A 25881-nucleotide genomic window follows, 5' to 3' on the forward strand; every position below is an offset into this window, starting at 1 on the left:
GTCCAACTCCACTTGGTTATTCCTCGGTACCTAGACCAAAGCACCAAACCACGAGTGAGCCGCGATGATAGGGTGGGGGGACGTGTACAAGGTGGTGTCCGCCATGGCGCCGCTCTACTTCGCCCTGGGCCTCGGCTACGCCTCGGTGCGGTGGTGGAAGTTCTTCACCCGCGACCAGTGCGACGCCGTGAACCGCCTCGTCATCTACTTCGCGCTCCCCTTCTTCGCCTTCGACTTCAACGCCCACGCCGGCACCTTCGCCGCAGGGTACCGCGTCCTGGCGGCCGACGCCGTCGCCAAGCTCGTCGTCGTGCTCGCGCTCGGCGGGTGGGTCGCGTACTGCCGCTGGCGGCATTGGATCCGTGGCCCCAAGGCACCACCCGCGAGCTCGGCGTGGCCGGGCCCCTCCTGGTCGTGGTGCATCACCGGCTACTCGCTGGGCACGCTCAACAACGGGCTCTTCGTGGGCGTGCCGCTGCTGGACGCCATGTACGGCAAGTGGGCGCGCGACATCGTTTTGCAGCTGTCGGTGCTGCAGGCCGTCGTGTGGCTCCCGCTGCTGCTGGTGGTGTTCGAGGCGAGGCAGGCGTGGCTGGAGGTGACGTCGGCGCCGGCACCCGACGGCGGCGCGCGCGAAGAAGGCGACCAGGCAGCGCTGGGGAGCGACGACGGGGACGGCCGGAAGACGGCGGCGACGGGGTGCGCGTTCTGGGCGCGGCTGCTGCGGACGGTTGGGCTCAAGGTCGGCGGGAACCCGAACGTGTACGCCAGCCTCCTTGGGGTTCTGTGGTCCTCCGTGGCAAACAGGTTCGACGCAGCAGATTAAGTAGCGATTTTTCTCTCACATGAAGTAGGAGTACTACGTAACATTTTCTGGTTATATCCATTTACGTTTTTAAAATGACATGTAGGTGGCACCTGGAGATGCCAGGCATCGTAGATGGCTCGATTTCGATCATGTCAAGGACCGGCCTTGGGATCGGAATGTTTAACACTGGTACGTACTACTCCCTTCCTCTGAAAAAGTTTGTCCCTCGTTCTACGACAACTTGTCATGGTAGTGTTTGGGTGGTTGATCACACTGCCGTGCATTCTCTCCCTAGTGTGTCCACAGAAACATCTTTTTTAGCTAAACTTGTCACGCTTTTGTGGCAACTCATATTTTGGCCAACTTTGTCACAAATGAGCTTAGGCCAAAACGTGGCTCAAGACCAAAACGTCTAAAGGGACTAACCAACTAGCTGTTACTACTCCCTTCGATCCATATTATTAGTCGCTCAAATGGATGTATCTAGCACTGAAATACGTTTAGATACAGCCGTTTGAACCACAAGTAATATGAATCGGAGGGAGTACTTAATTCTAGTCCTTTCAAAGGTAATTAACAAAATCTGCAATCAAAATTTATTTCTTATAAAATACGTACACTAGCTGAACTTGCTTCGAAAAATGTTAGCATCACAAAATCCATGCGAAAATTCGCAGGGGCACGCAGCTGCCCTACCCTTCCCGGCCACCCGATTGCCTCGCGATCCACAAACTAGTTGGATCTCACAAAGGAAAAAATAGTTTTAAGTTTCAATCTTTGAAACTAACGATTTTGCATCTGAAACTTGCGATTTTCTCAATCGTTCATATCAAGTTTCAAAGTTGAAACTTAAAGTGCGTTTTTTTGGTACAAAATTGCGATTTTGTGGGTCCCTTATACTAAGTTTCAAAGGTTGAAACTTAACAAATTTGTTTAAAACTGCTCAAAATGGATCTTATTTGAAGGTCAACATCACGAGAAACATGAATATCAAAACATAATTTAATTTAGTTTTTTCGTTCAAAAGAAATGAAAGGTTGAAAATCGAAGCCAAAAGAAAAAGCACGCGAGAGGGACCTGCATCTGTGTTGCCACAAATCCTCTCCCAGAATCCATGGTGTATTCTACTTTAATTTTTCTCAAATTTAATAACATTTCATTTATAATATGACTAAAAAATAGTAGTACACCTATTTTGCTGGACAAATGCAAAGATAGTATCACATATACTAGTAGTGGCCAAAGTTCCAAACATTGACCGCACACAACAGTAGACCTTATATTTCAGAAATGAGAGAGTAAATAGTAATGAATATAATTCAAAACAGTATGAGATCAAAGAGAAATTAGGTGATTGATCATGAATGGCATATCTGGCGGTTGTATTGTAGGCCTGTTCATAGGTCTACAGGACAAGCTCGTCGTGTGCCGGCCTGGACTGACGATGTTGGGCATGGCGATGAGGTTCGTCGCTGCTCCGGCGGCCACCGCGGTCGGAGCGCTACTTTTGGGACTGCGTGGTGACCTTTTGCGTGTTGCCATCTTACAGGTAACAGTACATAAGTTTACAGGTTACAGGCTTACAACTAATGCAAATGGCGTTTCCTTCCTTTTTTTGGCTAATTGAGCCAAGCATCCAGATCAATGGTAGTAACTCACTTTGTTCCTGTTGGTAGGCTGCACTGCCTCAGTCTGTCGGAGCATTTATCTTCGCGCTAGAGTATGACCTGCACGCTGATGTACTCAGTACCGTGTAAGTAAACTGCAAATGTGATCGTGTCATGGTGATTAGAGTCCTCCATTAACTGTTTGTGCATATCAACCACATTGTTCTTTTCCGAAGAGAAAGATAACATACGTAAGCTATAACTGCTCTTTCCTTCTTTTTTTGCAGGGTAATAGTCGGCACGCTGGCTTCGCTGCCTGTGATAATCACATATTATATTGTTTTAGGGCTCTTGTGAATACGTTATATGTTCCCCTTCTATTTTATTTTGGGGATTTGTTATGTATGTGTGCCTACAATACAATATGTACCAACTTCTCAATGTTTACTTCAACAAGAATTGCGCGTGCTTGGGCCGCTCTTCTCCTTGGGCAATGCCATCATGACTAACACTGTTAATATCAAATAGTAATAGTTACATCGTCCGCAAGTGTATCTAGTAAAAGCTAGGTGGTTTAATGATTCATTGATCTAACTACAAGAATCACTAGAGATAAAACGAAACCAAGCTATCTTATGTGAGGCTCCATTCGCCTTCCTTGGACAATGCTCAAAGTCGACCGACCATCGCCGCTATCGCAAAACAATTTGCATATATAGTTGTTCCTATAATACACAATCTCTAGTCTGCAAAACATGTCTCAACCACTCCCATAGTGATTGGATCATTGGATTCAACCTGAACTGCATCACTTTGAGTGTAGTTCTCTAGCATCAAGCGGTGTCTCACGTCCATTGCTTCTATCATTGGCACACTCGAAACATGATGTAAAACTTGCATGCAGCAGCGTAAAAATTGATGGCATTCATGTTATATGTGCCACTTCGGAATAACAATAAACCAATGGAGTACTAGTTGGAGGGAACAAATTCCACACCCCCATTCATAATTACTCACCACTGCCACTTGTTTGACTAGATGATATCCCACAAGTTGCTGCGGGAACTTTGTTTAGACACATGCATAAAAATTGCTACAGAAAACTATAAACTAATGAAAAAGCAAATCTAGTACTTCCTCTGTTCCAAAATATAAGTCTTTTTAAATATTCCAATGCGGACTAAATACGGAGAAAAATGAGTGAATCTACACTCTAAGATATGTCTACATGCATCCGTATGTAATCCCTTTTGGAATCTCTAGGAAGACTTATATTTAGGAACCGAGGGAGTAGTAGCTTGGGTTTATATATTAAAACAATACAACATATTAAGCATGTGACAGAATGTTGCATAAAAAGAGAAATTGTTTTCAGATTGAAGTTAACAAAAGAAAAACGAAACATGAACTACATAGATTTGCTCCTAGTGTCCAAAACATATATCATCCATAACCACACAAGAAAAATGCAATTTTTTAACTTATGACTGACATGTGTTATTGTTCATGTGGCTGTTGGAAATATGCCCTAGAGGCAATAATGAAGTGGTTATTATTATATTTCCTTGTTCATGATAATCGTTTATTATCGATGCTACAATTATATTGACTGGAAACTCAAATACATGTGTGGATACATAGACAACAACATGTCCCTAGTGAGCCTCTACCGGACTAGCTCGTTGATCAAAGATGGCTATGGTTTCCTAGCCATAGACATGAGTTGTCATTTGATAACGAGATAACATCATTAGGAGAATGATGTGATGGACAAGACGCAAACTATAAGCGTAGCATATGATCGTATCAAGTTTATTGCTATTGTTTTCTGCATGTCAAGTATCTGTTCCCATGACCATGAGGTCATGCAACTCACCGACACCGGAGGAGTACCTTGTGTGTATCAAACGTCGCAACGTAACTGAGTGACTATAAAGATGCTCTACAGGTATCTTCGAGGGTGTCTGTTGAGTTGACATGAATCAAGACTGGGATTTATCACTCCGTATGACAGAGAGGTATCTCAGGGCCCACTCGGTAATACAACATCACAATGAGCTTGCAAGCAATGTGACTAAGGAGTTAGCCATGGGATCTTATATTACGGAACGAGTAAAGAGACCTGCCGATAACGAGATTGAACTAGGTATGGAGATATCGACGATCGAATGTCGGGCAAGTAACATACCGATGGATAAAGGGAACTGCATACGGGATTAGCTGAATCCTTGGCATCAAGGTTCGACCGATAAATATCTACGTAGAATATATTGGAACCAATATGGACATCCAGGTCCCGCTATTGGCTATTGACCGTAGAGGTGTCTCGGTCATGTCTGCATAGTTCTCGAACCCGCAGGGTCTACACACTTAACGTTTGGTGACGATCTAAGTATAGTTGAGTTATTGTGTTGGTGACCGAAGGTTGTTCGGAGTCCCGGATGAGATCCTGGACATGACGAGGAACTCTGAAATGGCCCAGAGGTGAAGATTGATATATAGGACGAAGGGAATCGGATTCCGGAAGTGTTCCGGGAGGTACCAGGTTATCGCCGGAAGACCGAAAAGGGTTTCGAAGGGCCCCGACAAGTGTTGAGGGGCCTCATGGGCCAGGGGAAGGGGGCACACCAGCCCACAAGGGGCTGGGCAGCACCCTCTCCTCAGCTCACTCGGCCAAGGGGTGGAGGAGGCCACCTAGCTAGGGCAGGCGCCCCACATGGCTTGGGGGCCAAGCCACCCTAGGGTTGTGTGAAGCCCCCGATTCAATCGTACACTAATCATGCACGCAAATGTGTACGATCAAGATCAAGGACTCACGGGAAGATATCACAACACAACTCTAGACACAAATTAAAATAATACAAGCTTTATATTACAAGCCAGGGGCCTCGAGGGCTCGAATACATAAGCTCGAAAACACAAGAGTCAGCGGAAGCAACAATATCTGAGTACAGACATAAGTTAGACAAGTTTGCCTTAAGAAGGCTAGCACAAAAGCAACATCGATCGAAAAGGCAAGGCCTCCTGCCTGGGAGCCTCCTAACTACTCCTGGTCGTCGGCGGCCTCCACGTAGTAGTAAGCATCGGCGGTGGCATCTGGCTCCTGGGCTCCGACATCTGGTTGCATCAACCGGAAAGAAGAAGAAAGGGGGAAAAGGGGGAGCAAAGCAACTGTGAGTACTCATCCAAAGTACTCGCAAGCAAGGATCTACACTACATATGCAACATTATCAAAGGAAGGCTGTATATGTGGACTGCGCTGCAGAAATGCCAGAATAAGAGGGGGGGAAGCTAGTCCTATCGAAGGCTAGCATCTTCTGGAAACCACCATCTTGCAGCAACAGGAGGGAGTAGAGTAGCATAAAGTAAAGTAGTAGTAGTGTTATCAACCTCGGCCAGAGATTCTTTCTCGACTCCCTGCGAGAAAGCAATCCCAGAGCCATACTATCCATTTCTCATATCCATGTCTCATCTCAAGTATCCAGTTCTAGTTGTATCGATCGGGATACAACTCCAAGTGTCCGTTACTGTATGACAGGCTATCGATAGATGTTTTCTTCCCTGCAGGGGTGCACCAACTTACCCATCACGCTCGATTATCTCCGGCCGGACACACTTTCCTGGGTCATGCCCGGCCTCGGCCAAACAATACGCCGCAACCCGACCTAGGCTTAATAGAGAGGTCAGCACGCCGGACTAAACCTATGCCCCCAGGGGTCATGGGCCATCGCCTCGGGAACTCCTGTACGTTGCGAACGCGGCCGGTGAGCAGACCTAGCTACCTCCTTAAAAAAGGCAGGTGCTTACCAGTCCAACCCGGCGCGCGCCGCTCAGTCGCTGACGTCTATTAAGCTTCAGTTGATGCATACGATGTAGAACACCCATACTATGCCCACGTGATGGTTAGTGCTATTAGGCCAGAGGCCCCTCGGATCAAATATCAAAATCATAGTGGATTAGGAACGCGCGGTAACAAGCAGAGACTCACGAAAGATGTGACCCCGTTGCCCCGTCTTGAGGACTTGCGGCAAGGGCTAGGAATGCCCGGCCACGCCTCCTAATTATCTCGCGGGCACCCTCCAGGTCAACCCGTCTCCACATCACTCGCAATTAAGCTCGCGCGGGTACCCCTCAGGGCCGACCCGTCTTTAGTAACATGGTTCAGTGTAATGTCATAGTAACTGTGTGTCCAAACATCAAGGGGAAAACCCGAGGAATCACCCCCGGTGAATTCCACTCGATGTAATCATAAAGGTGGACGTAAGAGGAACCACCCCCGAGGTTCACACTTGAGGGGTTGCACGACAGAGTCGTATCGGAAGTGGTTAAGGCGGAATCACCCTCGATGACCACGACCGATGAAGGAAATATGCCCTAGAGGCAATAATAAAGTATTATATATTTCCTTATATCATGATAAATGTTTATTATTCATGCTAGAATTGTATTAACCAGAAACATAATACATGTGTGAATATATAGACAAACAGAGTGTCACTAGTATGCCTCTACTTGACTAGCTCGTTAATCAAAGATGGTTATGTTTCCTAGCCATAGACATAAGTTGTCATTTGATTAACGAGATCACCTCATTAGGAGAATGACGTGATTGACTTGACCCATTCCGTTAGCTTAGCACTCGATCGTTTAGTATGTTGCTATTGCTTTCTTCATGACTTATACATGTTCCTATGACTATGAGATTATGCAACTCCCGTTTACCGGAGGAACACTTTGTGTGCTACCAAACGTCACAACGTAAATGGGTGATTATAAAGGTGCTCTACAGGTGTCTCCAAAGGTACTTGTTGGGTTGGCGTATTTCGAGATTAGGATTTGTCACTCCAATTGTCGGAGAGGTATCTCTGGGCCCACTCGGTAATGCACATCACTATAAGCCTTGCAAGCATTGTGACTAATGAGTTAGTTGCGGGATGATGTGTTACGGAACGAGTAAAGAGACTTGCCGGTAATGAGATTGAACTAGGTATCGAGATACCGACGATCAAATCTCGGGCAAGTAACATACCGGTGACAAAGGGAACAACGTATGTTGTTATGCGGTCTGACCGATAAAGATCTTCGTAGAATATGTGGGAGCCAATATGGGCATCCAGGTCCCGCTATTGGTTATTGACCGGAGACGTGTCTCGGTCATGTCTACATAGTTCTCGAACCCGTAGGGTCCGCACGCTTAACGTTACGATGACAGTTTTATTGAGTTTTGAGGTACCTAAGGAGTTTGGAGTCCCGGATGCGATCGGGGATATGACGAGGAGTCTCGAAATGGTCGAGACGTAAAGATCGATATATTGGACGACTATATTCGGACTTCGGAAAGGTTCCGAGTGATTCGGGTATTTTTCGGAGTACCGGAGAGTTACGGGAATTCGTATTGGGCCTTAATGGGCCATACGGGAAAGGAGAGAAAGGCCTCAAAAGGTGGCCGCACCCCTCCCCATGGTCTGGTCCGAATTGGACTAGGGAAGGGGGGCGCACCCTTCCTTCTTTCTCCTCCCCCCTTCCCTTCTCCTACTCCCACAAGGAAAGGAGGAGTCCTACTCCCGGTGGGAGTAGGACTCCCCCCTATGGCGCGCCTCTCCCCTTGGCCGGCTGCCTCCCCATTGCTCCTTTATATACGAGGGCAGGGGGGCACCCCAGAGACACAACAATTGATCCTTGAGATCTCTTAGCCGTGTGCGGTGCCCCCCTCCACCAAATTACACCTCGATAATACCGTTGCGGAGTTTAGGCGAAGCCCTGCGTCGGTGGAACATCATCATCGTCACCACGCCGTCGTGCTGACGAAACTCTCCCTCAACACTCGGCTGGATCGGAGTTCGAGGGACGTCATCGAGCTGAACGTGTGTAGAACTCGAAGGTGCCGTACGTTCGGTACTTGATCGGTCGGATCGTGAAGACGTACGACTACATCAACCGCGTTGTGATAACGCTTCCGCTGTCGGTCTACGAGGGTACGTGGACAACACTCTCCCCTCTCGTTGCTATGCATCACCATGATCTTGCGTGTGCGTAGGAATTTTTTTGAAATTACTACGTTCCCCAACAGTGGCATCCGAGCCAGGTTTTATGCGTTGATGCTATGCACGAGTAGAACACAAGTGAGTTATGGGCGATATAAGTCATACTGCTTACCAGCATGTCATACTTTGGTTCAGCGGTATTGTGAGATGAAGCGGCCCGGACCGACATTACGCGTACGCTTACGCGAGACTGGTTTCACCGTTGCGAGCACTCGTTGCTTAAAGGTGACCGGCGGGTGTCTGTCTCTCTCACTTTAGTTGAACCGAGTGTGGCTACGCCCGGTCCTTGCGAAGGTTAAAACAGCACCAACTTGACAAACTATCGTTGTGGTTTTGATGCGTAGGTAAGAACGGTTCTTGCTAAGCCCGTAGCAGCCATGTAAAATATGCAACAACTAAGTAGAGGACGTCTAACTTGTTTTTGCAGGGCATGTTGTGATGTGATATGGTCAAGACATGATGTGATATAATGTGTTGTATGAGATGATCATGTTTTGTAACCGAGTTATCGGCAACTGGCAGGAGCCATATGGTAACCGAGTAACCGAGTTCTTGCTAAGCCCGTAGCAGCCACGTAAAACTTGCAACAACAAAGTAGAGGACGTCTAACTTGTTTTTGCAGGGCATGTTGTGGTGTGATATGGTCAAAGCATGATGCTAAATTTTATTGTATGAGATGATCATGTTTTGTAACCGAGTTATCGGCAACTGGCAGGAGCCATATGGTTGTCGCTTTATTGTATGCAATGCAATCGCCCTGTAATGCTTTACTTTATCACTAAGCGGTAGCGATAGTCGTGGAAGCATAAGATTGGCGAGACGACAACGATGCTACGATGGAGATCAAGGTGTCGCGCCGGTGACGATGGTGATCATGACGGTGCTTCGGAGATGGAGATCACAAGCACGAGATGATGATGGCCATATCATATCACTTATATTGATTGCATGTGATGTTTATCTTTTATGCATCTTATCTTGCTTTGATTGACGGTAGCATTATAAGATGATCTCTCACTAAATTATCAAGGTATAAGTGTTCTCCCTGAGTATGCACCGTTGCGAAAGTTCTTCGTGCTGAGACACCACGTGATGATCGGGTGTGATAGGCTGTACGTTCAAATACAACGGGTGCAAAACAGTTGCACACGCGGAATACTCAGGTTAAGCTTGACGAGCCTAGCATATAACAGATATGGCCTCGGAACACGGAGACCGAAAGGTCGAGCGTGAATCATATAGTAGATATGATCAACATAGTGATGTTCACCGTTGAAACTACTCCATCTCACGTGATGATCGGACATGGTTTAGTTGATATGGATCACGTGATCACTTAGAGGATTAGAGGGATGTCTATCTAAGTGGGAGTTCTTAAGTAATATGATTAATTGAACTTAAATTTATCATGAACTTAGTCCTGATAGTATTTTGCAAATTATGTTGTAGATCAATAGCTCGCATTTGTTGCTTCCGTGTGTTTATTTTTGATATGTTCCTAGAGAAAAATTATGTTGAAAGATGTTAGTAGCAATGATGCGGATTGGATCCGTGATCTGAGGATTATCCTCATTGCTGCACAGATGAATTATGTCCTTAATGCACCGCTAGGTGACAGACCTATTGCAGGAGCAGATGCAGACGTTATGAACGTTTGGCTAGCTCAATATGATGACTACTTGATAGTTTAGTGCACCATGCTTAACGGCTTAGAATCGGGACTTCAAAGACGTTTTGAACGTCATGGACCATATGGGATGTTCCAGGAGTTGAAGTTAATATTTCAAGCAAATACCCGAGTTGAGAGATATGAAGTCTCCAACAAGTTCTATAGCTAAAAGATGGAGGAGAATAGCTCAAGCAGTGAGCATGTGCTCAGATTGTCTGGGTACTACAATCGCTTGAATCAAGTGGGAGTTAATCTTCTAGATAAAATAGTGATTGACAGAATTCTCTAGTCACCATCACCAAGTTAGTAGAACTTCGTGATGAACTATAGTATGTAAGGGATGACGAAAGTAATTCCCGAGCTCTTCGCGATGCTGAAATCGATGAAGGTAGAAATCAAGAAAGAGCATCAAGTGTTGATGGTTAACAAGACCACTAGTTTCAAGAAAAGGGCAAAGGGATAGAAGGGGAACTTCAAAAAGAACGGCAAGCAAGTTGCTACTCAACTGAAGAAGCCCAAGTCTGTACCTAAGCCTGAGACTAAGTGCTTCTACTGCAAAGGGACTGGTCACTGGAAGCGGAACTGCCCCAAGTATTTGGTGGATAAGAAGGATGGCAAAGTGAACAAAGGTATATTGGATATACATGTTATTGATGTGTACTTACTAGTGTTTATAGCAACCCCTCAGTATTTGATACTGGTTCAGTTGCTAAAGAGTAGTAACTCGAAACGGGAGTTGCATGAACATAAACTAGTTAAAGATGAAGTGACGATGTGTATTGGAAGTGGTTCCAAGATTGATATGATCATCATCGCACACTCCCTATACTTTCGGGATTAGTGTTGAACCTAAATAAGTGTTATTTGGTGTTTGCGTTGAGCATGAATATGATTTGATCATGTTTGTTGCAATACGGTTATTCATTTAAATTAGAGAATAATTGTTGTTCTGTTTACATGAATAAAACCTTCTATGGTCATACACCCAATAAAATGGTTTGTTGGATCTCGACCGTAGTGATACACATATTCATAATAATGAAGCCAAAAGATGCAAAGTTAATAATTATAGTGCAACTTATTTGTGGCACTGCCGTTTAGGTCATATTGGTGTAAAGCGCATGAAGAAACTCCATACTGATGGGATTTTGGAATCACTTGATTATGAATCACTTGATGCTTGCGAACCGTGCCTCATGGGCAAGATGACTAATACGCCGTTCTCCGGAACTATGGAGAGAGCAACAGATTTGTTGGAAATCATACATACAGATGTATGTGGTTCGATGAATATTGAGGCTCGTAGCAGGTATCATTAATTTCTGACCTTCACAGATGATTTGAGCAGATATGGGTATATCTACTTAATGAAACAGAAGTCTGAAACATTTGAAAAGTTCATAAGAAAATAAAGTTTCTACGATCTGATCGTGGAGAAGAGTATTTGAGTTACGAGTTTGGCCTTCAGTAAAAACAATGTGAAATAGTTTCACTACTCACGCCACCTGGAACACCACAGTGTAATGGTGTGTCCGAACATCGTAACCATACTTTATTAGATATGGTGCAATATATGATGTCTCTTATCGATCTACCACTATCGTTTTGGGGTTATGCATTAGAGACAACTACATTCACGTTAAATAGGGTACCATCTAAATCCGTTGAGACGACATCTTATGAACTGTCGTTTAGCAAGAAACCAAAGTTGTCGTTTCTTAAAGTTTGGGGTTGCGATGCTTATGTGAAAAAGTTCCATCCTGATAAGCTCAAACCCAAATCGGAGAAATGTGTCTTCATAGGATACCCAAAGGAGACAGTTGGGTACACCTTCTATCACAGATCCGAAGGCAAGACATTCGTTGCTAAGTATGGATCCTTTCTAGAGAAGGAGTTTCTCTCGAAAGAAGTGAGTGGGAGGAAAGTAGAACTTGATGAGGTAATTGTACCTGCTCCCTTATTGGAAAGTAGTTCATCGCAGAAACCAGTTTCTGTGACGCCTATACCAATTAGTGAGGAAGTTAATGATGACGATCATGGAACTTCAGATCAAATTATTACTGAACCTCGTAGGTCAACCAGAGTAAGATCCGTACCAGAGTGGTACGGTAATCCTGTTCTGGAGGTTATGTTACTAGACCATGACGAACCTACGAACTATGAAGAAGCGATGGTGAGCCCAGATTCCGCAAAATGGCTTGAGGCCATGAAATCTGAGATGAGATCCCTGTATGAGAACAAAGTATGGACTTTGATTGACTTGCCCAATGATCGGCGAGCCATTGAGATTAAATGGATCTTCAAGAGGAAGACGGATGCTGATAGTAGTGTTACTATCTACAAAGCTAGAATTGTCGCAAAAGGTTTTCGACAAGTTTAAGGTGTTGACTACGATGAGAGTTTCTCACTCGTATCTATGCTTAAGTCTGTCCGAATCATGTTAGCAATTGCCGCATTTTATGAAATCTTGCAAATGGATAAACAAAACTGCATTCCTTAATGGATTTATTAAAGAAGAGTTGTATATGATGCAACCAGAAGGTTTTGTCAATCCTAAAGGTGCTAACAAAATATGCAAGCTCCAGCGATCCATCTATGGACTGGTGCAAGCATCTCGGAGTAGGAATATACGCTTTGATAAGTTGATCAAAGGATATAGTTTTATACAGACTTGCGGTGAAGCCTGTATTTACAAGAAAGTGAGTGGGAGCACTACATCATTTCTGATAAGTATATGTGAATGACATATTGTTGATTGGAAATAATGTAGAATTATTCTGCAAAGCATAAAGGAGTGTTTGAAAGGAGTTTTTCAAAGAAAGACCTCGGTGAAGCTGCTTACATATTGAGCATCAAGATCTATAGAGATAGATCAAGACGCTTGATAAGTTTTTTCAATGAGTACATACCTTAACAAGATTTTGAAGTGGTTCAAAATGGAACAGTCAAAGAAAGAGTTTCTTGCCTGTGTTACAAGGTGTGATATTGAGTAAGACTCAAAACCCGACCACGGCAGAAGATAGAAAAAGAATGAAAGTCATTCCCTATGCCTCGTCCATAGATTCTATAAAGTATGCCATGCTGTGTACCAGATCTATTGTATACCCTACACTGATTTTGGCAAGGGAGTACAATAGTGATCTAGGAGTAGATCACTGGACAGCGGTCAAAATTATCCTTACTGGAATAAGGATATGTTCTCGATTATGGAAGTGACAAAAGGCTCGTCGTAAAGGGTTACGTCAATGCAAGTTTTGACACTAATCTAGATGACTCTAAGTCTCGGTCTAGATACATATTGAAAGTGGGAGCAATTAGCTAGAGTAGCTCCATGCAGAGCATTGTAGACATAGAAATTTGCAAAATACTTACGGATCTGAATGTGACAGACCCGTTGACTAAAATTATCTCACAAGCAAAACATGATCACACCTTAGTACTCTTTGGATGTTAATCACATAGCGATGTGAACTAGATTACTGACTCTAGTAAAACCTTTGGGTGTTGGTCACATGACGATGTGAACTATGGGTGTTAATCACATGGTGATGTGAACTATTGATGTTAAATCACATGGCGATGTGAACTAGATTATTGACTCTAGTGCAAGTGGGAGACTGAAGGAAATATGCCCTAGAGGCAATAATAAAGTTATTATTTATTTCCTTATATCATGATAAATGTTTATTATTCATGCTAGAATTGTATTAACCGAAAACTTGATACATGTGTGAATACATAGACAAACAGAGTGTCACTAGTATGCCTCTACTTGACTAGCTCGTTGATCAAAGATGGTTATGTTTCCTAGCCATTGACATGAGTTGTCATTTGATTAATGGGATCACATCATTAGGAGAATCATGTGATTGACTTGACCCATTCCGTTAGCTTAGCACTCGATCGTTTAGTATGTTGCTATTGCTTTCTTCATGACTTATACATGTTCCTATGACTATGAGATTATGCAACTCCCGTTTACCGGAGGAACACTTTGTGTGCTACCAAACGTCACAACGTAACTGGGTGATTATAAAGGTGCTCTACAGGTGTCTCCGAAGGTACTTGTTGGGTTGGCGTATTTCGAGATTAGGATTTGTCACTCCGATTGTCGGAGAGGTATCTCTGGGCCCTCTCGGTAATGCACATCACTTAAGCCTTGCAAGCATTGCAACTAATGAGTTTGTTGCGAGATGATGTATTACGGAACGAGTAAAGAGACTTGCCGGTAACGAGATTGAACTAGGTATTAAGATACCCACGATCGAATCTCGGGCAAGTAACATACCAATGTCAAAGGGAACAACGTATGTTGTTATGCGGTTTGACCGATAAAGATCTTCGTAGAATATGTGGGAGCCAATATGGGCATCCAGGTCCCGCTATTGGTTATTGACCGGAGACGTGTCTCGGTCATGTATACATAGTTCTCGAACCCGTAGGGTCCGCACGCTTAACGTTACGATGACAGTTTTATTGAGTTTTGAGGTACCGAAGGACTTCGGAGTTCCGGATGAGATCGGGGATATGACGAGGAGTCTCGAAATGGTCAAGACGTAAAGATCGATATATTGGACGACTATATTCGGACTTCGGAAAGGTTCCGAGTGATTCGGGTATTTTTCGGAGTACCGGAGAGTTACGGGAATTCGTATTGGGCCTTAATGGGCCATACGGGAAAGGAGAGAAAGGCCTCAAAAGGTGGCCGCACCCCTCCCCATGGTCTGGTCCGAATTGGACTAGGGAAGGGGGCGCACCCTTCCTTCTTTCTCCTTCCCCCTTCCCTTCTCCTACTCCCACAAGGAAAGGAGGAGTCCTACTCCCGGTGGGAGTAGGACTCCCCCGTATGGCGCGCCTCTCTCCTTGGCCGGCTGCCTCCCCCTTGCTCCTTTATATACGGGGGCAGGGGGGCACCCCAGAGACACAACAATTGATCCTTGAGATCTCTTAGCCGTGTGCGGTGCCCCCCTCCACCAAATTACACCTCGATAATACCGTTGCAGAGTTTAGGCGAAGCCCTGCGTCGGTGAAACATCATCATCGTCACCACGCCGTCGTGCTGACGAAACTCTCCCTCAACACTTGGCTGGATCGGAGTTCGAGGGACGTCATCGAGCTGAACGTGTGTAGAACTCGGAGGTGCCGTACGTTCGGTACTTGATCGGTCGGATCGTGAAGACGTACGACTACATCAACCGCGTTGTGATAACGCTTCCGCGGTCGGTCTACGAGGGTACGTGGACAACACTCTCCCCTCTCGTTGCTATGCATCACCATGATCTTGCGTGTGCGTAGGAATTTTTTTGAAATTACTACGTTCCCCAACAGTGGCATCCGAGCCAGGTTTTATGCGTTGATGCTATGCACGAGTAGAACACAAGTGAGTTGTGGGCGATATAAGTCATACTGCTTACCAGCATGTCATACTTTGGTTCAGCGGTATTGTGAGATGAAGCGGCCCGGACCGACATTACGCGTACGCTTACGCGAGACTGGTTTCACCGTTACGAGCACTCGTTGCTTAAAGGTGACCGGCGGGTGTCTGTCTCTCTCACTTTAGTTGAACCGAGTGTGGCTACGCCCGGTCCTTGCGAAGGTTAAAAAAGCACCAACTTGACAAACTATCGTTGTGGTTTTGATGCGTAGGTAAGAGCGGTTCTTGCTAAGCCCGTAGCAGCCACGTAAAATATGCAACAACTAAGTAGAGGACGTCTAACTTGTTTTTGCAGGGCATGTTGTGATGTGATATGGTCAAGACATGATGTGATATAATGTGTTGTATGAGATGATCATGTTTTGTAACCGAGTTATCGGCAACTGGCAGGAGCCATATGGTTGTCGCTTTATTGTATGAGATGCAATCGCCATGTAATAATTTTACTTTATCACTAAGCGGTAGCGATAGTCGTAAAAGCAATAAGTTGACGAGACGACAACGATGCTACGATGGAGATCAAGGTGTCGCGTCGGTGACGATGGTGATCATGACGGTGCTTCGGAGATGGAGATCACAAGCACGGTGCTTCGGAGATGGAGATCACAAGCACAAGATGATGATGGCCATATCATATCACTTATATTGATTGCATGTGATGTTAATCCTTTATGCATCTTATCTTGCTTCGTTTGACGGTAGCATTATAAGATGATCCTTCACTAAATTATCAAAGTATAAGTGTTCTCCCTGAGTATGCACCGTTGCGAAAGTTCTTCGTGCTGAGACACCACGTGATGATCAGGTGTGATAGGCTGTACGTTCAAATACAACGGGTGCAAAACAGTTGCACACGCGGAATACTCAGGTTAAACTTGACAAGCCTAGCATATAACAGATATGGCCTCGGAACACGGAGACCGAAAGGTCGAGCGTGAATCATATAGTAGATATGATCAACATAGTGATGTTCACCATTGAAACTACTCCATCTCACGTGATGATCGGACATGGTTTAGTTGATATGGATCACGTGATCACTTAGAGGGTTAGAGGGATGTCTATCTAAGTGGGAGTTCTTAAGTAATATGATTAATTGAACTTAAATTTATCATGAACTTAGTCCTAATAGTATTTTGCAAATTATGTTGTAGATCAATAGCTCGCGTTGTTGCTTCCCTGTGTTTATTTTTGATATGTTCCTAGAGAAAATTATGTTGAAAAATGTTAGTAGCAAAGATGCGGATTGGATCCGTGATCTGAGGATTATCCTCATTGCTGCACAGAAAAATTATGTCCTTGATGCACCGCTAGGTGACAGACCTATTGCAGGAGCAGATGCAGATGTTATGAACGTTTGGCTAGCTCAATATGATGACTACTTGATAGTTTAGTGCACCATGCTTAACGGCTTAGAATCGGGACTTCAAAGACGTTTTGAACGTCATGGACCATATAAGATGTTCCAGGAGTTGAAGTTAATATTTCAAGCAAATACCCGAGTTGAGAGATATGAAGTCTCCAACAAGTTCTATAGCTAAAAGATGGAGGAGAATCGCTCAACTAGTGAGCATGTGCTCAGATTGTCTGGGTACTACAATCGCTTGAATCAAGTGGGAGTTAATCTTCTAGATAAAATAGTGATTGACAGAATTCTCTAGTCACCATCACCAAGTTAGTAGAACTTCGTGATGAACTATAATATGCAAGGGATGACGAAAGTAATTCCCGAGCTCTTCGTGATGCTGAAATCGACGAAGGTAGAAATCAAGAAAAACATCAAGTGTTGATGGTTGACGAGACCACTAGTTTCAAGAAAAGGGCAAAAGGAAGAAGGGGAACTTCAAAAAGAACAGCAAGCAAGTTGCTACTCAAGTGAAGAAGCCCAAGTCTGTACCTAAGCCTGAGACTAAGTGCTTCTACTGCAAAGGGACTGGTCACTGGAGGCGGAACTGCCCCAAGTATTTGGTGGATAAGAAGGATGGCAAAGTGAACAAAGGTATATTGGATATACATGTTATTGATGTGTACTTACTAGTGTTTATAGCAACCCCTCAGTATTTGATACTGGTTCAGTTGCTAAAGAGTAGTAACTCGAAAACGGGAGTTGCAGAATAAACAGAGACTAGTAAAAGGCGAGGTGACGATGTGTGTTGGAAGTAGTTCCAAGATTGATATGATCATCATCGCACACTCCCTATACTTTCGGGATTAGTGTTGAAACTAAATAAGTGTTATTTGGTGTTTGCGTTGAGCATGAATATGATATGATCATGTTTATTGCAATAAGGTTATTCATTTAAGTTAGAGAACAATTGTTGTTCTGTTTACATGAATAAAAACCTACTATGGTCATACACACCAACGAAAATGGTTTGTTGGATCTCGATCGTAGTGATACACATAATCATAATATTGAAGCCAAAAGATGCAAAGTTAATAATGATAGTGCAACTTATTTGTGGCACTGCCGTTTAGGTCATATTGGTGTAAAGCGCATGAAGAAACTCCATACTGATGGGATTTTGGAATCACTTGATTATGAATCACTTGATACCTGCGAACCATGCCTCATGGGCAAGATGACTAAAACGCCGTTCTCCGGAACTATGGAGAGAGCAACAGATTTGTGGGAAGTCATACATACAGATGTATGTGGTCCAATGAATATTGAGGCTCGTGGCGGATATCGTTATTTTCTCACCTTCACAGATGATTTGAGCAGATATGGGTATATCTACTTGATGAAACATAAGTCTGAAACATTTGAAAAGTTCAAAGAATTTCAGAGTGAAGTGGAAAATCATCGTGACAAGAAAATAAATTTTCTATGATCTGATCATAGAGAAGAGTATTTGAGTTACGAGTTTGGCCTTCAGTTAAAACAATGTGAAATAGTTTCACTACTCACGCCACCTGGAACACCACAGCATAATGGTGTGTCCGAACGTCATAACCGTACTTTATTGGATATAGTGCAATATATGATGTCTCTTACCAATTTACCACTATCGTTTTGGGGTTATGCATTAGAGAAAGCTACATTCACGTTAAAAAGGGCACCATCAAAATCCGCTGAGACGACGCCTTATGAACTGTCGTTTAGCAAGAAACCAAAGATTGTCGTTTCTTAAAAGTTTTGGGTTACGATGCTTATGTGAAAAGGTTTCATCCTGATAAGCTCAAACCCAAATCGGAGTAATGTGTCTTCATAGGATACCCAAAGGAGACAGTTGGGTACACCTTCTATGACAGATCCGAAGGCAAGACATTTGTTGCTAAGAATGGATCCTTTCTAGAGAAGGAGTTTCTCTCGAAAGAAGTGAGTGGGAGGAAAGTAGAACTTGATGAGGTAACTGTACCTGCTTCCTTATTGGAAAGTAGTTCATCACAGAAATCTGTTCCTGTGACTCCTACACCAATTAGTGAGGAAGTTAATGATGATGATCATGGAACTTCAGATCAAGTTATTACTGAACCTCGTAGGTCAACCAGAGTAAGATCCGCACCAGAGTGGTACGGTAATCCTGTTCTGGAGGTTATGTTACTAGACCATGACAAACCTACGAACTATGAAGAAGCGATGGTGAGCCCAGATTCCGCAAAATGGCTTGAGGCCATGAAATCCGAGATGAGATCCATGTATGAGAACAAAGTGTGGACTTTGGTTGACTTGCCCGATGATCGGCAAGCAATTGAGAATAAATGGATCGTCAAGAGGAAGACGGACGCTGATAGTAATATCACTATCTACAAAGCTAGAAGTCGCAAAAAGGTTTTTCGACAAGTTCAAGATGTTGACTACGATGAGAGTTTCTCACTCGTATCTATGCTTAAGTCTGTCTGAATCATGTTAGCAATTGCCGCATTTTATGAAATATGGCAAATGGATAAACAAAACTGCATTCCTTAATGGATTTATTAAAGAAGAGTTGTATATGATGCAACCAGGAGGTTTTGTCAATCCTAAAGGTGCTAACAAAATATGCAAGCTCCAGCGATCCATCTATGGACTGGTGCAAGCATCTCGGAGTTGGAATATACGCTTTGATAAGTTGATCAAAGGATATAGTTTTATACAGACTTGCGGTGAAGCCTGTATTTACAAGAAAGTGAGTGGGAGCACTACAACATTTCTGATAAGTATATGTGAATGACATATTGTTAACCAGAAATAATGTAGAATTATTCTGCAAAGCATAAAGGAGTGTTTGAAAGGAGTTTTTTCAAAGATAGACCTCGGTGAAGCTGCTTACATATTGAGCATCAAGATCTATAGAGATAGATGAAGACGCTTGATAAGTTTTTCAATGAGTACATACCTTAACAAGATTTTGAGGTAGTTCAAAATAGAACAGTCAAAGAAAGAGTTCTTGCCTGTGTTACAAGGTGTGAAATTGAGTAAGACTCAAAGCCCGACCACGGCAAAAGATAGAAAGAGAATGAAAGTCATTCCCTATGCCTTGGCCATAGGTTCTATAAAGTATGCCATGCTGTGTACAAGATCTATTGTATACCCTACACTGATTTTGGCAAGGGAGTACAATAGTGATATAGGAGTAGATCACTGGATAGCGGTCAAAATTATCCTTAGTGGAATAAGGATATGTTTCTCGATTATGGAAGTGACAAAAGGTTCGTCGTAAAGGGTTATGTCGATGCAAGTTTTGACACTAAATCTAGATGACTCTAAGTCTCGGTCTAGATACATATTGAAAGTGAGAGCAATTAGCTAGAGTAGCTCCGTGCAGAGCATTGTAGACATAGAAATTTGCAAAATACTTACGGATCTGAATGTGACAGACCCGTTGACTAAAATTATCTCACAATCATAACAAGATCACACCGTAGTACTCTTTGGGTGTTAATCACATAGCAATGTGAACTAGATTATTGACTCTAGTAAACCCTTTGAGTGTTGGTCACATAGAGATATGAACTATGGGTGTTAATCACATGGTGATGTGAATTATTGATGTTAAATCACATGGCGATGTGAACTAGATTATTGACTCTAGTGCAAGTGGGAGACTGAAGGAAATATGCCCTAGAGGCAATAATAAAGTATTATATATTTCCTTATATCATGATAAATGTTTATTATTCATGCTAGAATTGTATTAACCGGAAACATAATACATGTGTGAATATATAGACAAACAGAGTGTCACTAGTATGCCTCTACTTGACTAGCTCGTTAATCAAAGATGGTTATGTTTCCTAGCCATTGACATAAGTTGTCATTTGATTAACGATATCACCTCATTAGGAGAATGACATGATTGACTTGACCCATTCCGTTAGCTTAGCACTCGATCGTTTAGTATGTTGCTATTGGTTTCTTCATGACTTATACATGTTCCTATGACTATGAGATTATGCAACTCCCGTTTACCGGAGGAACACTTTGTGTGCTACCAAACGTCACAACGTAAATGGGTGATTATAAAGGTGCTCTACAGGTGTCTCCAAAGGTACTTGTTGGGTTGGCGTATTTCGAGATTAGGATTTGTCACTCCAATTGTCGGAGAGGTATCTCTGGGCCCACTCGGTAATGCACATCACTATAAGCCTTGCAAGCATTGTGACTAATGAGTTAGTTGCGGGATGATGTGTTACCGAACGAGTAAAGAGACTTGCCGGTAACGAGATTGAACTAGGTATCGAGATACCGACGATCAAATCTCGGGCAAGTAACATACCGGTGACAAAGGGAACAACGTATGTTGTTATGCGGTCTGACCGATAAAGATCTTCGTAGAATATGTGGGAGCCAATATGGGCATCCAGGTCCCGCTATTGGTTATTGACCGGAGACGTGTCTCGGTCATGTCTACATAGTTCTCGAACCCGTAGGGTCCGCACGCTTAACGTTACGATGACAGTTTTATTGAGTTTTGAGGTACCGAAGGAGTTCGGAGTCCCGGATGAGATCGGGGATATGACGAGGAGTCTCGAAATGGTCGAGACGTAAAGATCGATATATTGGACGACTATATTCGGACTTCGGAAAGGTTCTGAGTGATTCGGGTATTTTTCGGAGTACCGGAGAGTTACGGGAATTCGTATTGGGCCTTAATGGGCCATACGGGAAAGGAGAGAAAGGCCTCAAAAGGTGGCCGCACCCCTCCCCATGGTCTGGTCCGAATTGGACTAGGGAAGGGGGGCGCACCCTTCCTTCTTTCTCCTTCCCCCTTCCCTTCTCCTACTCCCACAAGGAAAGGAGGAGTCCTACTCCCGGTGGGAGTAGGACTCCCCCGTATGGCGCGCCTCTCCCCTTGGCCGGCTGCCTCCCCCTTGCTCCTTTATATACGGGGGCAGGGGGGCACCCCAGAGACACAACAATTGATCCTTGAGATCTCTTAGCCGTGTGCGGTGCCCCCCTCCACCAAATTACACCTCGATAATACCGTTGCGGAGCTTAGGCGAAGCCCTGCGTCGGTGGAACATCATCATCATCACCACGCCGTCGTGCTGACGAAACTCTCCCTCAACACTCGGCTGGATCGGAGTTCGAGGGACGTCATCGAGCTGAACGTGTGTAGAACTCGGAGGTGCCGTACGTTCGGTACTTGATCGGTCGGGTCGTGAAGACGTACGACTACATCAACCGCGTTGTGATAACGCTTCCGCTGTCAGTCTACGAGGGTACGTGGACAACACTCTCCCCTCTCGTTGCTATGCATCACCATGATCTTGCGTGTGCGTAGGAATTTTTTTGAAATTACTACGTTCCCCAACAACCGAATAGCTACACTACAGGGTTAACATCAGAAGTGTTGTAGAGGTCTCACCCTCGGCACTCGATAGTAACCCAGTAGTGTCGAGCAACTAAGGGGAAAGTGATGTGCGGTGCCGGGGCCTGGTCTTCAATCCCGTTGATCAGGTCTTCGATGATGAAGCAGGGGCAACAAGGACAAGGTGGGGGTCACTGATGGATCACTAACCAACCTATACTAAGCAGTTTAGGATAAGCAGGTAGGTAACAATAAGCAGGTTACAAAAGCAGGCTATGCATCAGAATAGGAGCAAACAATAAAAGTAGCAAAATCTAATGCAAGCATGAGAGAATGGAATGGGCGATATCGGGATGATCAAAGGGGGGCTTGCCTGGTTGCTCTGGCAAGGAGGGGTCGTCGTCGACGTAGTCAAACACCAGGGCATCATAGGCCTCGGGGTCTACCGGAGAGAAGAGGGGGAAGAAACAGTAAATATAAGCAAACAGATGCAACACTAAGCATGACATGACGATAAGCAGAACTAGGGTCGGCCTAACGTAGTACTACACGTTGTACACGGAGGGGATAAACATCCGAGGATGAATTCCCAGTGTTAGGCGGATTCCGGACAGAGGAAAAGAGGGGGAAAGTTCCATGTTCAGCATGCTAGGGGCAGGTGACAGACGAACAGACCGCGTATTCGGATTCATCTCGTCGTTCTGAGCAACTTTCATGTATAAACCTTTTTCATCCGAGTTATGGATTATTTTCTATGAATTTCCAAAGTTTATAAGATTTTCTAAGTTAAATCAATTCAAAAATTAAATATCTAATTACCTCTTCCACATGGGGCTGTGCTAACCAGTGTGTATTACAAGTGGGACCATGGGTTGGTTGACCGAGTCAAATATTGAATAGTCAAAGGATGAATAGTGTAGGCAGGTCCCATATGTCATTGTCTATGGTTAAACTAGACTTTAATTAAATTAGATTAACAAATAGTGGGGGGCCACTGTCATTGGCTAGCAGTTAACCTAACGATTATTAACCTAAATCTAGATTAGCCTAAACTAATTGAACATGCCCGGCCACACACACAGAACACACACGCACACACACCACGCAACACACTCGGCCATGGCCAGCCACAAGCAGCAGTGTAGAAGCGCAGCAGCAACGTTGAGGCTAAGCAGCGGCATCAGCGAGCAAAGCAGCAGCAGCAGAGAGCAGTACCAGCGAGCAACGATGACAACAAGTAGCAGCATCGGCAGGAACTAGCGGCACTAGTAGAGCAGCAGCTTGCAAGCGGCAGCAACAGCAAGAACAACAGCAGGAGCAAAAGGGCAACGGCGGCGGCGGCGGTACTAGGCAGGATGCGCGCGCGGGGCTGGCTGCGCTAGGGCGCGAACGGGACGGCCGGGGGCGCGCGGGATGTCTGGGGCAGGCGCACACAGGAGGGCGAGTGCGGCCACGGCGAGGTCCGACCATGGCGGCCTCGGGTGGGCGCGGGTCTACAACGCCGATTCGAAGGGGAAAAAAGGGGGGATCGAGGGAGATGCTCACCACGGGGTAGATGGTGCGCTCGAAGAGGGCGGGAAGGGCTTGACGACGATGGATTTGACGAAGGCGTCCGGCGTTCCGAGGTTGAAGAAGACGAACGGGTGGCGATGCGGTGCGGCTCCTATCGAACGGGTGCGCGGAATCGGCGCAGACGAGGACGGCACAACTCCTGGATGTCCTCCTGGGCGCCGGGGAGGTCGGTGGCCGCGACAGCGACGACGGCACAGCGGCGATGGCGTCGGGTGGGTGTGGGGGAGAGCAAAGCGGTGTGAGGGGAGGGAAGAGAGGGAGGACTAGGGTTCGCACGGGGCTCGGGGAGGCTTTGTAGGGCGTCAGCGGGTGCCTGGATGGCCGGCACGTCGCCACGACATGGCCATCGCCGGCGGATGGCCGCCACGCACCTTCTGTCTCCTGTTGCAGGAGAGTTGGTGGTGGTGGGCTGGGCCAGTGCTGCACCACGGTGGCCCATATGCACATTAGGCTAGTGGTAGTTTCTCCCATTCCCTTTTCTGTTCATTTCATTTCTCTCTAGTATGCATTTTAAACTAATACCAATTGAATTTGGTTGAGTACAAAACTTGTCACACAAATCAAGCACAATTTTTTAAGAGGCCCACAAGTTTCAAGTCAATTGGAAGTGTATAGTTATTTGTACAAAATGAAACGGCTATTTTATTTGCTGTTGGACAACTTTATATTTTACTAGGGATTACCCGATGAGTCAAACGACGTTGGTTTCAACATGACAATTTATCAGAGGGATTTGTATAAAAATCCAAACATTTTAGTTTTATAGTTTGAGGATATAATAATTTGACTTCTCTTTTTTTAATTTGAGTTTGAATTGAATTTTGATCAAGTGCCAAACGGATTAGCAAAAAGGGGTGATGACATGGCACCATTAGGGGGATATTACTGTAGCTTGACACTGGGGGTGTTACAAATCTCCTCCACTACAAGAAATCTCGTCCCGAGATTTAAGTGATAGAGTTAAGGGAAAAGAATTGGTTATGAAATTCTAACGAGTCTTCTTGTTCTTGTTGCTCTCAACGAAGAGGTCGATCCTTCTCTTTGATGTATTCATTTCTCTGATCCAGGTCATCCTATTGAAGTCGTCAAGCATTCTTCGGGATCTTAATCCTCCTGCGAACGCGATAAGAGGGAAAACTCTAGAAGAGCGTATCTCCACAAAGTTGGGCATCTGACGGTGAACTTAGGGAAAAAGACATGAATCATATCTCCAGTTGTAACTCAGGGAATTTATTGAGAGCAATATGCGATGGTACAATCGTTCAAACGGGTAGGCAATTGTTTGATTCCTAATCAGAAGGAGAAAAGGCTTCAGAGCAACGGAAATAAATATTGCGTTTGATACCAGAGTAGATCATCTCTAGGAAGGTGGTTCGTGATCTACATAAGAAGCCAAGCATGAGGAATAACTTTGGAAACAGGGTGTACAGGAGGGTCAGGTTTCGATCTTGTGGAACTGTGGGTTATGGGCCCACCATGTGGGTTAAGAGTAGGAAGAGCGGTGACATTTTGCATGGTCATGGTAGCGAGGCATGTTAGAGGATAGCTTGTCATTTATGTTGGCAACAATATCGGTACCAAGGGTGAGGGACGAAGAGAACCGTTTTCCTGCTCGCAAGGCGAGGCGGACCAATAGGCAAAGTTCTCGTCCATCGGTGGTTAACAGAATGTTATCAACCATAGTAACAGGGTCTTACTGACAGAGTTGAACACCGAGATGTTTACCTAAGCAGGGAATTACCTCTGCTCAGATAAGTTAGTTACGATAAAGGTTAAACAAAACAATGGAAAGGAAAAAATGTGTTTAAACACAAATATCAGAAGTATTTCCTTCCAAGGACAAGCAGATGGTGATATCCATGACATGATAGTGAGTAGATTACCATTTAGGTAAAGGGGAGAGGAAATTCATGACATTACCCATACAACAGTGTTTGGATAAGTGAACAAGAAACATCTAGCATTGCACCTCCAATGTTCTTAATGATGTCCAGAGTACCACAATCATGC

At 44.6% G+C, this 25881-nt stretch overlaps 1 protein-coding gene across 1 annotated transcript; it reads left to right on the top strand.

Annotated features, from left to right (window-relative positions):
* Nucleotides 1-64: 64 nt before the first annotated feature.
* On the top strand, nt 65-2772 carry LOC109734031 (probable auxin efflux carrier component 5b). Its single transcript, XM_020293248.2, has 5 exons — nt 65-807; nt 912-997; nt 2200-2357; nt 2485-2561; nt 2703-2772. The coding sequence occupies exons 1-5, from the start codon at nt 65-67 to the stop codon at nt 2770-2772; spliced, it is 1134 nt and encodes a 377-aa protein (XP_020148837.1).
* The last annotated feature ends 23109 nt before the right edge of the window (nt 2773-25881 follow it).

Source organism: Aegilops tauschii, chromosome 5, assembly GCF_002575655.3.
Source record: "Aegilops tauschii subsp. strangulata cultivar AL8/78 chromosome 5, Aet v6.0, whole genome shotgun sequence".
In the NCBI taxonomy this organism is placed as follows: domain Eukaryota; kingdom Viridiplantae; phylum Streptophyta; class Magnoliopsida; order Poales; family Poaceae; genus Aegilops; species Aegilops tauschii.